The sequence below is a fragment of the Sus scrofa genome, chromosome 17 (genome assembly GCF_000003025.6).
Source record: "Sus scrofa isolate TJ Tabasco breed Duroc chromosome 17, Sscrofa11.1, whole genome shotgun sequence".
In the NCBI taxonomy this organism is placed as follows: Eukaryota; Metazoa; Chordata; class Mammalia; order Artiodactyla; family Suidae; genus Sus; species Sus scrofa.
In genome coordinates, this window is record NC_010459.5 from 48,547,171 (window position 1) to 48,561,024 (window position 13,854).

Genomic DNA, 13,854 nt, shown 5'->3' on the forward strand with positions numbered 1-13,854 from the left:
AACGCTGGAAGTATCTGTTCCCACCAAGTTCAGTCTGATAATTGAACAGGCTACCTTGCAGATTTGTAAACAGAAGACAGACCAGTAAATATAAGGCTAATAAAACGAACATTTCTCTTTTTTTAATCCTAAGAGGAGGGAGGACTCAGGAAGCAGGTCGGAAGACACAGGGATGTACTGGCTGGCTGGCAGCCACCATCCCAGGTCTCACTGACAGTCCAGTTCCACTTTGGTCATACTGAGCTCCGGGAGCCCTGTGAGCAGAACCAAGTACATCTTCCAGGAGCCACAGGAAGGCCAGGGCCTGAAGATGAAAAATCTGGCCTTGGGGACAGAATGTCAGCCCTCACTGGAACAGCCGTGTTGGCTGCATCTCCCCTCAAACCTACAGAACAACTGGCGACCAGGGAGGAAACAAAGACAGACTGTTGGAGGCCTCACCTGCTTAATGAAGGTGATTGAAACCATGTCCCAGGAGACAATGCCATGGTCCATGAGTTCTAAGAAGGCAGTCAGGGTGAATGCCAGCATCTCACTGTAGCTGAGACGTGCGACACACACACAAAACAATACAAAGATTCAGAACCTGGGAACACAAGCGTGGCAGCCACAACAGGAAGGGATTTCAGTGCAAGCACCCTGTGAGAATCAGCGGAGGCCGCTGTGACGGCCCCTGTGCACACCTACGCCAGGTGTGGAGCAGATTCCCCCCCCCCCCCGCCCCGGGATCTGTCACTGACAAAAGGCTGCCGGGTGATTAGGCTTTCCTTCTCCGCACTGCAGCATCTCAGGGAAACAGTCGCCTATCCGTTTCCCAAGAACAAAAAAGATAGCAGATCTCTGTCAAACTCCGACACTTGGTGGGGGCACCTGGGGGAGCTTATGTTCCAGGTTCACTTTAAGGCCCAGGGGCCGCAGAGGGCAGACTTGGGACATGTGCTCAACTGCCTGTGCACATTGCATCTTTTCAAACTTCTGTTTCTTTCTCTGGAAAACTGAGTTCATCTTGCAGCCTTAACCTCACTGGGTTGTGATGAGGGCAAAATGACAATGCATGTGAAACCCTTACCAGAGTGCTGACAGAGAACAAGGATTAAAATGTCTTCTCCCCTTTGTCTCTCCTCTTTATACATTTTGTCTGTTACACATCTGTACAGTGCTCTGTAATTTACAAGTGGTATTGCCATCTACAAAGCATGTTCGGACCTATTCTCATGAACCATACTCCCCACGACAGTTCCACAAGGTTAGTGTCACCCCCATTTTAAAGAGGAGGAAATGAAAGTCAGTCTAATCCTGCACTCTTGGGAGACAGCAGAATTCCTGGGTCAGTGCTGGTGGCAGCCAAAGGCTTCAAGATTTCAGTGCAGCTGGAAAATCCAAGCCTTAATACCCAAGATTAGTCACTTGGTTTGGCTAAAGATTTCAATAGATCATTCATTGGCTGAAAAATTTCTGACCCCTTCTCTGCCAGCTTAGGTTCCATGAGCTTAGAAGACAAACTAAACATCTGTTTATTCACTGCGGATAACAGCACACGTTCACCTTGGTGCTGGAGCATTACCAAGATGTTGACGGTGCTCAGCAAAGCTCTGGATCCCCCGCCCGTGAAGATGACGGTAGGGAGACGGCAGGTGGGCAGGGGGAGTGTGTCTGTGTGCCCAGGAGTCTGTGTACAGAGCTGGGGGTGCCTGGGAGGGGGAGGCAGGGGTGTGGTTAAGGACAGACAGACAACTGCTCTAGTTGATCACGGACAGTCTGCTCACTAACCTCTATCGGGCCAGTCGTTTTCCAGAAGTGATTTCAGCCATGAGCCAACCTCTCTCTCCCTTCCCGACTCCTCTGGCCTCGACTTTCGCTCCTCACTTGACACAGTACATTTAATGTGTGAGAGCCCAACTAGACTACACCATTTCATACCACAATGGTGAATTCTATCCCTCAGCGTGGACTGGGCCCCGGCACACTGCTCATCTGATTCGATGGAGAAGGAGACTAGGCTGTCCTTCGAGTGTCATGAATCTGAGAGCCCCTGAACAGGACCTCAGGGATACTCACTGGGACAGGAGCTTGGTTCCGCTTTCCACCAGCCGCGTCAGCACAACGATGCCATCCATGTTGATGAACTCGGTGGCGAAAGTCACGTCAGCAGAGAGCTTGGCCAGCTCCTTCATGGCGTCCAGCCGGGTCTCCATGTTGGATGACTGGGTCCTCTCCATCAGCTGGCGTGCAGCCCGGGACTGTGAGACCAGGGACAAGACAGATGCCGTCTGCTCTCTGGGGCAGGTCACTGCTCTGTGAATAGCTCACAGGGGCCTCTCTGTGGACTGCCAAGCCCAAGGCGGAAGTCATTTTTCACACCGCTTAAGATTTGCTAAATAAACGTTTATTGGACCAGTTAGCAAACTGCTAGTAGGCCGAGACCAACCTGTAGCTATGTACATCCTTTCTGTACCACTCTGGTCTATGGATTAAAAACATCCCCACCAAGGGAATGCAAGAAAGATCTGGAGGATGGCAGTCCACTAACTAGGGCAAGTCACAAAGAAACAGGTACTGGTTCAACATTGGAGAGTTTTTCTTTTCTTTCCTTTTTTAACTTGAAGTGTAGTTGATTTATAACGCTGTATTAATTTCTGCTGTACAGCAAAGTGATTCAGTTATACATGTCTACGTTCCTTTTCATATTCTTTTCCATGATGGTTTATTACAGGATACTGAATATAATTCCCTGTGCCCTACAGTAGGACCTTGCCGTTTATCTATTTTATTTTAATTTATCTTTTTGTCTTTTTAGGGCCACACATGTGGCATATGGAGGTTCCCAGGCTAGGGGTCGAATCAGAGCTGTAGCCACCAGCCTACACCACAGCCACAGCCATGCCAGATCCAAGCCACATCTGTGACCCACACCATAGCTCACGACAACGCTGGATCCTTAACCCACAGAGCGAGGCCAAGGATGGAACCTGTAACGTCTTGGTTCCTAGTCGGATTCGTTTCTGTTGTGCCATGACGGGAACTCCAGTTTATCTGTGGTAGTTTGTATCCGCTCATCCTAAACTCCTAACTTATCCTTCCTCTACCTCCATTCTCCTTTGGTGACCATAAGAGTTTTCTATTAACTAAAGCCAGGAGACAGTGGAAGAGGTATCTCTTGAAGTACTGGGCTCTCAGTCACTAGAAGCAATCAAGGAAAATATGGACAACCAACTGCCAAAGATGCTAGAGAAGGGATTCCTGCACAGGGTGGAGAACTAACTATGATGACCTTTAAGGTTCCTTTCCATCCGAAAATGGGGTAAGCCTGACAATTTTTTTTCTTTCTTTCTCTCCTTCCTTCCTTCATTTCATTTTGGCTTTTTAGGGCTGCACCTGTGGCATACGGAGGTTCCCAGGCTAGGGGTTAAATTGGAGCCGCAGCTGCTGGCCTACACCACAGCCACAGCAACGCCAGATCCTCTACCCACTGAGCGAGGCCAGGGATCGAACCCAAGTCTTCATGGATACTGGTCAGGTTCGTTTCCACTGAGCCACAAAGGGAACTCCCCTGACAATTTTTTTTTTTTTAACTTTCTCTCCAAGTTTATATCATTGCTCCTCAAAGTCCTAGCCCTGGGGAATCTTTAAGAATATCAAGGGGCTGGAAGCAGCGGATTTCAAAACGGCTTTTTGAAAATAATGGCTGGTGAGAGAGCCTCCTCTGAGCACACGAACTTTTCCTAGTGGGACGCTTGCCTCCTGCAAATTACAACTACAACCCTTCCTCTCGTGTTCACTCATCTTTCCTGTTGCTGAACTTATTAACTGTACAGTCAGTGACTCAAAATTTACCATTTCATCATTCGCTATTTTTTGTGTGTCAATGTTCTCAGTTGGAATGGAAGAGTCTGAAGAGCAGAATCACTTGTGGGGTCTCTGTTTTTTTGACAGTGCCAAGCAAGTGACTGGAGCCCAGGTTCTGCTGCTGCCAAGGGGTCAGGCTGCCTGTCTTTCTCCCACTTCATGTCTTTAAGATGGCCCTTAAAGAGCACATTGCTCTCGAGGACACAGAAATCCTCCGTTACCTCCGAGGTGGAGAAACTGGGCACCGTGAGAAAATGTCACAGGATAGCACAATTTGAACAGCACTGGTCTGCATCACACTTAGAACCTTCAGACTCCAAATGTTAATTTTCCTCCCAGGATAGTATTTCCAGGCCGCTGCTTCCTGCTCCAGAGAGATGTGCTCCTGGGAAAGTCAACTGCTCTGTGCGAGAGGCCTGTGAAATGCTTTGGCACCTCTATAAAAGTGCACATTAAATTAGCAGAGCTTAGTGGGGAGAAATGAAGTCTTCCGGACGAGAAGAGTACAGGAGGAGAGAAGAGAGCAGAAGAACACTGCTGAGAACACTGGCCTAGGGTCAGCCAGACCTGGGTGTGAGAGGCAGCTCCACCGCCCTTAGAGCTGATGGCAACTGGAGAGTTTCTTAATTTCTCTAAGTCTCAGTTTCCTTGTCTGAAAAATTAGGGTTAACCAAGAGTACTAATTTATAAGTCAACTACACCCCAATAAAACTTATTAAAAAAAAAAAAGTACTCATCTCATGAGGATTTGTCAAGATTAAGCCACACCATATATATAAGGTATTTAGCAAAATACAGGAGGTGCTCAGCAAATCCTAGCTGTTATTACTCTGCACACCCTTCCTCTTAGATAGACCAGCCCTCTCCTCAAGAAAACAGGTGCCATCATGTCCCTAATCCTTCAGCAGCCCTTCCACAAACGTATTAAGTTACCCCCGTATTACCGGTCCTTCTCCGGGCCGAGCAGTCAGGCCAAGTCCCTCCACCTGGGCTCGGGTCTCCTCCCATCCTGACCCGGTATTCACTCCCTCTTTCCTGCACTGTCAACCTTCCTCTCTTCCATCGTAACATACTTTCGAGGACACATAAAAAGTTGCAACAGAAGTTAACAACTGTGAAGGCTCAGTGGAGGCGGGGAGCCGTCTACACGAGGGGAGGGACGAGGGATGGGGTGGGAGGGAGACCTTACATTGTATCTTTGTCAAACTTTGATTTTAAAACACATGAATGTTTAAGCTCTTTTTATGGAGCTAGTACCTTCTCTGTCTACTTCCTTTTGAATGAAGCTTCCCGGTGACGTGGTAAACACAAGGTCCTCACTTTTCCACCGCTCTCATACTCGGCTCACGGCAATCTGGCTGCCTCCCAGCCATCCCACCCAAACGCTTTTCACGAGGATCACCAGTGACCGGCTGACCCCCAGACCAACAGTTTTCTGTGCTCAGTTTGCCGCCTCTCTGCTCGCTGCAGACCACGCTGTCCTCTAGCCTGACACTGCCTGCCCTCCGCTCCTAAGCCAGTTCAGGCTCCTGCTTTCTTCCTACCTTTCTGGGTGCCTCCTTAGGGACCCTGAAGGGCTGGTCTTGCAGAAGTCAGGCGGCCGTCTTGGACTCTCCCATTCCTTCCTTGGCCAGGGTACCCCCTTCTTCACCGGTACTTTTCCTGCCCACCCTTTCACCTCCAGTGCCATGGCATTCATGGGCTGTTAACACTGCTCATCAGCTTCTCAAAGATTCCCCCTGCCATCAACCTTCCTTTTTTAAGCCCATCTGTCACACTGTCACTAAAGGTGATCTTTCTAAAATATAAATCTAAACACATACATGTTCCTGCTTAAAATCTTTCAATGTCCCCATGGTCCTTTCTGGATAAAGTCCAACCCATACACAGGCCACCCAGGAACCTTCCACTGGCTTCTGGCTGACTGCTCCAGGCCCTCAGCCGCCCGTCCCTCCCAGCTCCCCCAAACAAAGCACATCTCTCTCCTTGGAATAGGTTTCCTTGTCTTCCTTCTTCAGCTAGTTCTTGCTTTTTCTTCAGCATCTGAGCTCAGGGGCCCCTTCTCTGGAAAGGCTTTCTGAGAATCCTAGGCTGAATTAAGTGGTTCCTTTTTTAAGTTCCCACAGCTCCCTAAGCAACTCTCTCTTAAGGCCCTTGAGAGAGACCTTATATTGTATTTATTTGTTTCCTCCCAACTAGGCTGTGAGAGCAAAGATTGACTCTTGAACCCCCAAGTCTTAGTTTCTAGAACGGAGTCTGGCCCATGGTAGGTGCTCACATGTGCCTGTCTAATAAAGGAATTCCAAAAGAAGGCAGAATACCTACCGGGGAGATAGCCAGCTGTAAGATTGTCCCATTCTTGATGTCATTGCGAGTCTGGGGAGTGAAGAGAAAAAGGAGTGGCTAAGATAAAATATTAAAATTGTTCAAGCAGGCTGAATCGACAAGAACTTTCTGTTATTTTAAAAGTAGTTGTAACTGAGACTCTTCAGTCAGGCCCTCTTCTCCTGCTTGTTTCTTGGCAAAGAATTTCTCAGATCCTTTTCAGGCACCTCTGAGGAAGGAGAAGACACGTTTCTTCCAGCCACCAGAAGAGAACAAGGGCCGGCACTCTCTGCCCTGCCCAGGAAGCAGCTCTTTCTTTACCGGTCAGTGGATGCTCCCCGAATGTGAGGAGCAGAAACAGGGCCGCCCCCGCAGATGGTTCACTTCAAAGCGAGGTCTGTACTGGGTCCGCTTCTCCCTGTACTGACCTGTTCGGTGATGTAGAGCTGGGGGCCGTCTGCGTAACGGAGGGTGTAATACTCCGGGTTTGGCAGCGACCACCTGTGTGAGAGAAAACGAGTACTGCCACTTGGGCCATGCCTGGGGGTCTGTCTAGAAGCTGCACATAAATAGTTTTCAATAGAGTTGCTTAAGGGATTGCGTGGTCGGTTTGATGAACAGGAGAAAAAAAAAAAAAAAGCTTTGGATTGAGATGTTAAATAGTAACCCTCTCAGTCTTCTGCCAAGATTGGCACCACAAAAGGTAGCACATATAATTCAGCGCGGGTCTCAGATCCCACTAGGACCTCAGGCTGGTCCTTCCAGGACTTAAAGGAAAAACTAAAGATTCACAGGAGGCCTTAGGGACATCGCCACCTGCTATTCCTCCTTTGTGAGACAACGACCCACAAAAGCCCTGTACTGGGGACTCAAGTAACGCAGATCCTCCAGCAGAATTCCTTTCTCGGTCTGGCAGGGCTCCCCTCTCTTTAGCCTGTCACTGTCCAAAATGAGGGCAGTTTCAACTTACCCATCACAAACTTCCTTGATGATGGACGCCAGGGGCCGTTTCTGAAAGAGGAAGAGAGAGAGATTCTTCACCAGCAACTACATCCTTTGAGTGCCAAGGTCCTGACAAGAGGGTCTGCCAGGCAGGGGGGGTCAACCAGGGGCCTGAGCACCGATTTCTTCTCTGAGAGCTTTTCTCAAAGAGGAAGCCTCTCCCAGGCCATGGTGACCAACCTTCCACTGGGCAGGACAGGGCTCGGCTTTCCTATTGCTGGTTCTTACTCCTGACCACCCCCTAAAGACAGCTTCTGTCATGCAATCCCCAGACTCCTCTCCTTGCCTCGCTGCTTCTCACTTCCACAGCTTACCTGGTCGATTTCGAGGAGCTGAGCATTAGCACCTGGCCACTCGATGGCCACTTTGACGATGTCTGAAGGTGGCGGCATCGTTCCCACTGGGCTTTACTTCTCTGACACACGCGCACACATACACACACAGCTGCTGGGGGAGAAAGAGTCAGAAAAAGGAAAAAGTCTTCATTTTTCACTTTCGTATATTTTGGAAAAACGGAAGATAAAGAGTGTCCAAAGAAACATATGGCACTACTTAGTTCGAATGTTTCTAGATCATACCACAACCTTTCCTTGGGCTTGTTGTCTCTTTAGATTAAATCAGCAAGTAGAAATGGGACAAACCTATCTATCAACTGCACATAAGCCAGCAGCAAGATCTGCCAACGTGACACTTCAGCTTAAGGGCCAGGAGGACTCCGTGGTCGAGGAGCACATTTACTGCAAAGTCCTGTCCTGGGACCTTGAGAGGAGGAAGCACACGCCCAGAGACAGCGAAGAATAGACCCGGCCTTCTCCTGGCTGAGCAGGTAGCTGAAGGAGCCAGCCTGCTCTGCTCCCTCAGTCATCCTGGAAAGATCCCAGAGTCAGCAGGGCCCAGCCACATGCTCTCTTGTTTTCTTCTCCCTGCTTATTGCTGCCACTCCTGCTCCACCAAGGGACACAATGCAGAGCCCCCTCTGTGTGGGATGGCACAGAGTTCAGAAAATGGAGAACAGAAGCGGGACAGGAAATGCTATTTTAATCCCAACTGCCAAGGGCAAGGGCCTCTGAGAGGTCAAGTGTAGGGAGGTGAGGCAACCCCCACAAAGGCCCCACCAGAGGAGGACAAGGCTTTGGAAGTACCTCTGACCCCTCCCCCACTGCTCTCCAAAAGAGGAAAATAAACCATTTTGAACAAGTCTGGAAGATGGGCCCATGTGACCAGTATCCTAGGCAACTCTACGAGCTGAGTGGTGTTCCAAGCCGCAGCGAAAGCATTCTCTCTCCGAGGTCTGATGAGGCGAAGTCACTCCACTGATTTCTTATTTCAATGTGTGTTTACACTCCATGCCTGCAGGTTCAGGAGAGGCCGCTTTCTTAGTGAAAAAGACCTTTCTCCTGCATCCTCCAGGTTTAACCACTCGCCCACAATTCACGCTTCACCAATGGAGACTGCTGGCCCCTCCTGGAACATGCAGCATCGTTGTCGCTATGCTGGTATGCATGGATGCCATCAATTTTTCAGCCCAAACACAGATGTCAGTTCTCACAGCCTTGTAAGTACAAACCTCTCTGTCAAAGAGGTGAGGTGGGTCCTTCCCCTATAATTCCTCAGGCCTCGGAAAAAGGGAGGCACTCACAACCATTTCCTGATCAGAGTGGGCTGCTTCAGAAGTCAACTGCCCAAAATACCAGCCCTTCCAGAACATGGCTGCGTAGAGGAGAGGGTTCTCAACATGCTACCACTCATTCTGCTGGGGCCTCCCAGCAGCCTTATGAAGCAGGCAGAACAGGATTATAAACTCCACCTGAAGACAACAAGACTGAAGCTCAGTGTGGTTACGTTGCCCAAGTTCACCCAGCTAATAAGAGTAAAGGGGACAGAACGGGGAACTGACTGTGGGTCAGTGCCCTTCTGCCCCCCGCCGCTGAGCTAGCCTGAATGTCTGCTCATTGCAACGAAATCAAGCCTGAAGATGAAGTGGGCTGGCCTCATGGCCCTGAGAACTTCCACAGCTGCTGCTGCTCCAGGCTGAATTTTCCACAGGTAATTTTTATGTGCCTAAACACATAACAAACCTCTGAAAAGATGGCTCAGCGGGTTTGATCTCTGGCCTCGCTCAGTGGGTTAAGGATTCCCGTGTTGCCCCAAGCTGCAGCGTAGGTCACAGGTGCGGCTTGGATCCAGTGTTGCTGTGGCTGTGGTATAGGCCCCAGCTGTAGCTCTGGTTCAGTCCCTAGCCCGGGAACTTTCATGTGCAGCAGGTGCGGCCATAAAAAGGAAAAAAAAAAAAAGCCAAAAAAAGAGAAAGAAATGGGCCCATCAGAAGCAGTCTTGTTGAGATGCTCTGCTCTGGTGACACAGCAAAGCAGGGGTGGTACCATGAATCTCCGGATGCCTAGGGCAGGAATCCTTATCCAAGTCTGTCATAATTAGGAGGTATGACTGTACGATTGTGAGATCATTTTTTAAATTGAAATATAATTTACATATAATAAAATGCACAGAGCTTATGCGTGTGTATATATAAAAATATATATAATAGAAATACACACACATATAAACCTCCTCCTGAAACCATCACCTACAAGACACTGAACATTTTCACACCCCCTAAAATTCCCTCCTACCTCCTTCCTGTTAACCCCCACCCTCCAGCCCTCCAAGAGGCAACTTCTCTGACTTCCATCACCATAGGTTTGCTTTGCCTGCTTTTGTACTTCATAGATGTGGAAGTGAACAGTTTGGCCTTTAAGACCATTTGCTACTTAGTTTCTTCTTTTTTTGGCTGCTCCAAAAGTGCAGAAGTCACCGGGTCGGGGATCAAACCTGTACCACAGCAGTAATCCGAGCCACTATAGTGACAAGCCCAGACCCTTAACCTACTGAGCCACCAAGGAACTCTTGAGTTTCTTCTTTTTAAAGTAAGGAGGCCCAGGAGTTCCTGTCATGGCTCAGTTGTTAACAAACCCGACTAGTATCCATGAGGACACGGGTTTGATCCCTGGCCTCGCTCAGTGGGTTAAGGATCTGGTGTTGCTGTGAACTGTGGTGTAGGTTGCAGATGCAGCTCAGATCCCGTGTTGCTGTGGCTGTGGTGCATGTAGGCCGGCCGCTACAGCTCTGATTCGACCCCGAGCCTGGGAACCTCCACATGCCGTGGGTGAGGCCCTCAAAAGACCAAAAAAAAAAAAAAAAAAAAAAAAGGTGCAGAGGCACAATAGGAAGAGCGCTGGGCTGGGATGACTTTCCCTGTTGAGGAAAGCTTCTGGACTCAGAGCTGGAGGGCTCAGGACCTAGTCACAGCTCCATCACTGAACGCCCAGGAGATGTATACATGTCCTTTTCACCCAAGTCTAAGTTTTCTTCTCCTGTGAGGGGAGAGTATTGAACAAAAGCGTGTGTAAAACGCCTAAGATTCTAAAGTAGAACTTAAAAATCTGAACAAGCATTGTCCATTTCAAAGTCCTCTCCAAAAGAAGCTACACCCTTATTTCAATGGTGCTACTAAGAAACAAATCATATTTTTTGGAACCCTTTTCTGGATACTGTCTTTGGAGATAAACAAAGCTAAAGCTTGTTATTTTATGGTTATACTTTACTTTGACCCCATATGGCATTTTGCTTTTTTTTTTTTTTTTGTCTTTTTGCCCTTTCTTGGGCCACTTCTGCGGCATATGGAGGTTCCCAGGCTAGGGGTCGAATTGGAGCTGTAGCCGCTGGCCTACACCAGAGCCACAGCAACGCAGGATCCGAGCTGTGTCTGCAACCTGCACCACAGCTCAGGGCAACGCCGGATCCTTAACCCACTGAGCAAGGCCAGGGATCGAACTCACGACCTCATGGTTCTTAGTTGGATTCGTTAATCACTGAGCCACGACGGGAATTCCTAATTTGCTCTTTCTTTATTAAAGTCAGCCCTGAGTGATTCTTGTCTGTTCCAAAAATTCCTATCTATTTTATTGTTTGTTTGGTGGCCATGCCTGTGGCATATGGAAGTTCCTGGGCCAGGGATCGAATGCCCACCATCCATAGTGGTGACACAAGCCACTGCAGTGACAACACCAGATCCTTAACCCACAAGGGAACTCCACAACCATTCTAAAGCGTGGGGATTTGCAACCGCCAGGACTATTCCAGATACCATAAACCCCCGTTCAGAGACTTTGCCCTTTCCCCAAATACCCAGACAACCTATGTGTACAGAGCAGCACTCTCTCCACCTAGGCCACAGCTGATGAGACCAACCTTAGTTGGACTAATCCAATTCTTTTTCCTGAGCTGAAAGACAGAGTAAGGCAGATGGATGACAACGGCCCCTAGAGCAGAAAGGTCATGGTCAGCTCCAAAGCACGTGCCACGAGGAGCCAAAGACATGGAGGAACAAAAACCAAGAGCCTCGCAGAGGAAGCTGTTCGGCACGAAGAATTCAGAAACTAGAAACCGCAAAGTCTCAGAAAGAGATGGAAAAAGACTGCCTGAAGACTGTCCAGATTCTATGGCCAGACTTTCTACACCTGGGGTACCTGACATTTCCCTGGATTCTGCCAATAAAACTCCTTTAATTTAACCTAGCCTGCATTCCTATTCATTGCAACAAAGGGCCTTAGACAAAGGCTGACCCCCAGCTTTGAAGAAGGATGTCTGAATGGCGGGCTGACTAGAAAGAAGCATAATAGGCATACGATGGCATTGAGCAGGCCCTTAATTAACACCGGCTGAAATAATAATGAGCGAAACCCACTTAGATCAGTCTGGTTTGTTCAAAACAGTTCAGTTAGGTGGTGACTTTAAAGGTGTCATCTTGTATGTGGCAGTGATGTGTAGACAGCCTCTTTATACTGGATAACTCGTGTCTATAGCATTATTTTTGTTAATGCCCACACGAACCCTGAAAGTCACCTCCATTTTACAGAGGCAACTGAAGTTCAGATGGATTGAAAAACGTGTCTCCCACGTGCCTCTTTTCCTCCCCTCCCCCACACAAAAAGAAAGAAATCACATCAGACCTGGGTCTCAAGACAGGGTCCCAGGACTTCAAAGTCAGTTCTCTGCCTTCTACACAATAGCTCCTTTGACAAGGATGATGACTTCAGCTGACAATTACACAGTGCCAAGGCCCTGCTCTAAGGGCTTGACACATACTAGCTCATTTAAGCCACACGGAACCCAGTACACTACCCCGTTTTACAGACAAGAAAATGGAGGCACAGAAAAATTAAGTACCATGCTCAGTGTCACGCAGCTACAGTAAGTGGCACAGCCCGAATCTGAGCTCAGGCAGTCTGGCTGTTTGAAAGCCACGTGATAGCAGGTGGCCCTGTACCCACAGCACGTGCTTCATGGAGGATCTGGGTTTGTTGGACCTGGAGCTGAAACACACCGAGGCTCAGAGACCAACGACAAGAGCTCACCACTGTGACGGATGGAGAAGCCCACTGTCTAAAGGTGACCCCTACTCCTTTGCGTGATGCCCAGTCCTTCACAGTCTAGCCAGACCTTCCTGGGCTGTTTCTATTGCTATTTCTATGAGGCAGGTCATGTTCTTCCTCCTCTCCTATACCTTTGCACATTCTCTTCCTTCCTTTGACTGTCAGAAGAGCTCGTATACAAACTTCAAAGCCCTGCTCAGATGTCACATCCTCTGTGTACCAGTCTCAGCTTTCCCCACAGTTCCCTAGCAAGGTGAAAGACGATGGGCCTCAGTGTTCCTGTGACATTCTGTTCACAGCTCTGAGAAGGCTCCTTCCTGCCCTGTCCCATCACAGTTATATATCCACACAGCTCTCCCCTCCACCCTCTCCTCCTCTGGGGCAGGTCCAACCCTGCAGTTTCATCCCCTGGCACAAAACCTGGCGCTCGGTTACGGCTCCATAAGCACCTGTTCTGCTCAAATCCAACAGCTCTGACTTCCTCAGCTCACACAAACCAGAGCTGGCTCTCCAGGGTTTCATGGGGCTCAGGCGTGAAGTGCTCCGATTGACGGTGTTTCCACCATGACCCACCACAGAATTTCCATTGTTTAAAGTTTTGTTTTTGGAGTTCCGTTGCGGGTTCGATCTCTGGCCTTGCTCAGTGGGTTAAGGATCCGGCGTTGCCATGAGCTGTGGTGTAGATTGCAGACGCAGCTCGGATTCTGTGTTGCTGTGGCTGAGGTGCAGGCCGGCAGCTGCAGCTCCAATTTGACCCCTAGCCTGGGAACCTCCATATGCCTCGGGAGTGGCCCTAGAAAGGGCAAAAAGACAACAAAAAAAAAAGTTTTGTTTTCACATCTAAGGTTAGGACGTGTCTCACTGGAAAGTCAGATTTAGCACCCTGACTCTCATTAAAAGCAAGGGGAAAACATCCCTCCGTTCTTCTCCCTCAAGAAACCTCAGGACATAGAGGAGAATGAAGAATAAGAGTCTCCAGGTAACAGTCCCAGGATACAGGGTCTCCTTGTGGGGAACCTTTTCAGCTCTTGTTTGCTTACTCTTTTCATTTTCATTTTAGAAAGGAAGTGGAAATTAGGTCGAAGCAATTCAATAACATTGCGAAATCCTCAGGGTTATAAATAGCCCCTTGCTCTCCTGCTCAGCAGCTCTATCGAGTTCAACAGCAAACAGCCTGAGTTTCATGTCCAGGCCCAGAAGGCAAAAAAGTCTTGAACCCTCCTCCCTCCTCCTTCAAGTGGTACAGACA

The 13,854-nt window shown here is 48.8% G+C and overlaps 1 protein-coding gene across 11 annotated transcripts in view; it reads right to left on the minus strand.

Moving 5' to 3' along the window:
• The window catches only part of ELMO2 (engulfment and cell motility 2), a 40,974-nt gene that overhangs the window by 20,479 nt on the left and 6,641 nt on the right, over positions 1–13,854 (minus strand). For 7 of the 11 annotated variants that reach the window (XM_021078309.1, XM_021078307.1, XM_021078300.1 and 4 more), the window contains 6 exons: positions 7,488–7,617; positions 7,142–7,182; positions 6,600–6,672; positions 6,172–6,222; positions 2,059–2,240; positions 442–541 (listed from right to left, as the gene is read on the minus strand). Coding sequence is in view for 7 of the 11 variants with exons in the window: in XM_021078300.1 (XP_020933959.1) it covers positions 442–541; positions 2,059–2,240; positions 6,172–6,222; positions 6,600–6,672; positions 7,142–7,182; positions 7,488–7,565 (525 nt within the window). In the remaining 4 variants the exon portion in view is untranslated. Of the gene's footprint in view, positions 1–441; positions 542–2,058; positions 2,247–6,171; positions 6,223–6,599; positions 6,673–7,141; positions 7,183–7,487; positions 7,621–13,854 lie in introns of those variants that run through there. The other 4 variants (XM_021078308.1, XM_021078301.1, XM_021078304.1 and 1 more) reach the window with 2 other exon arrangements.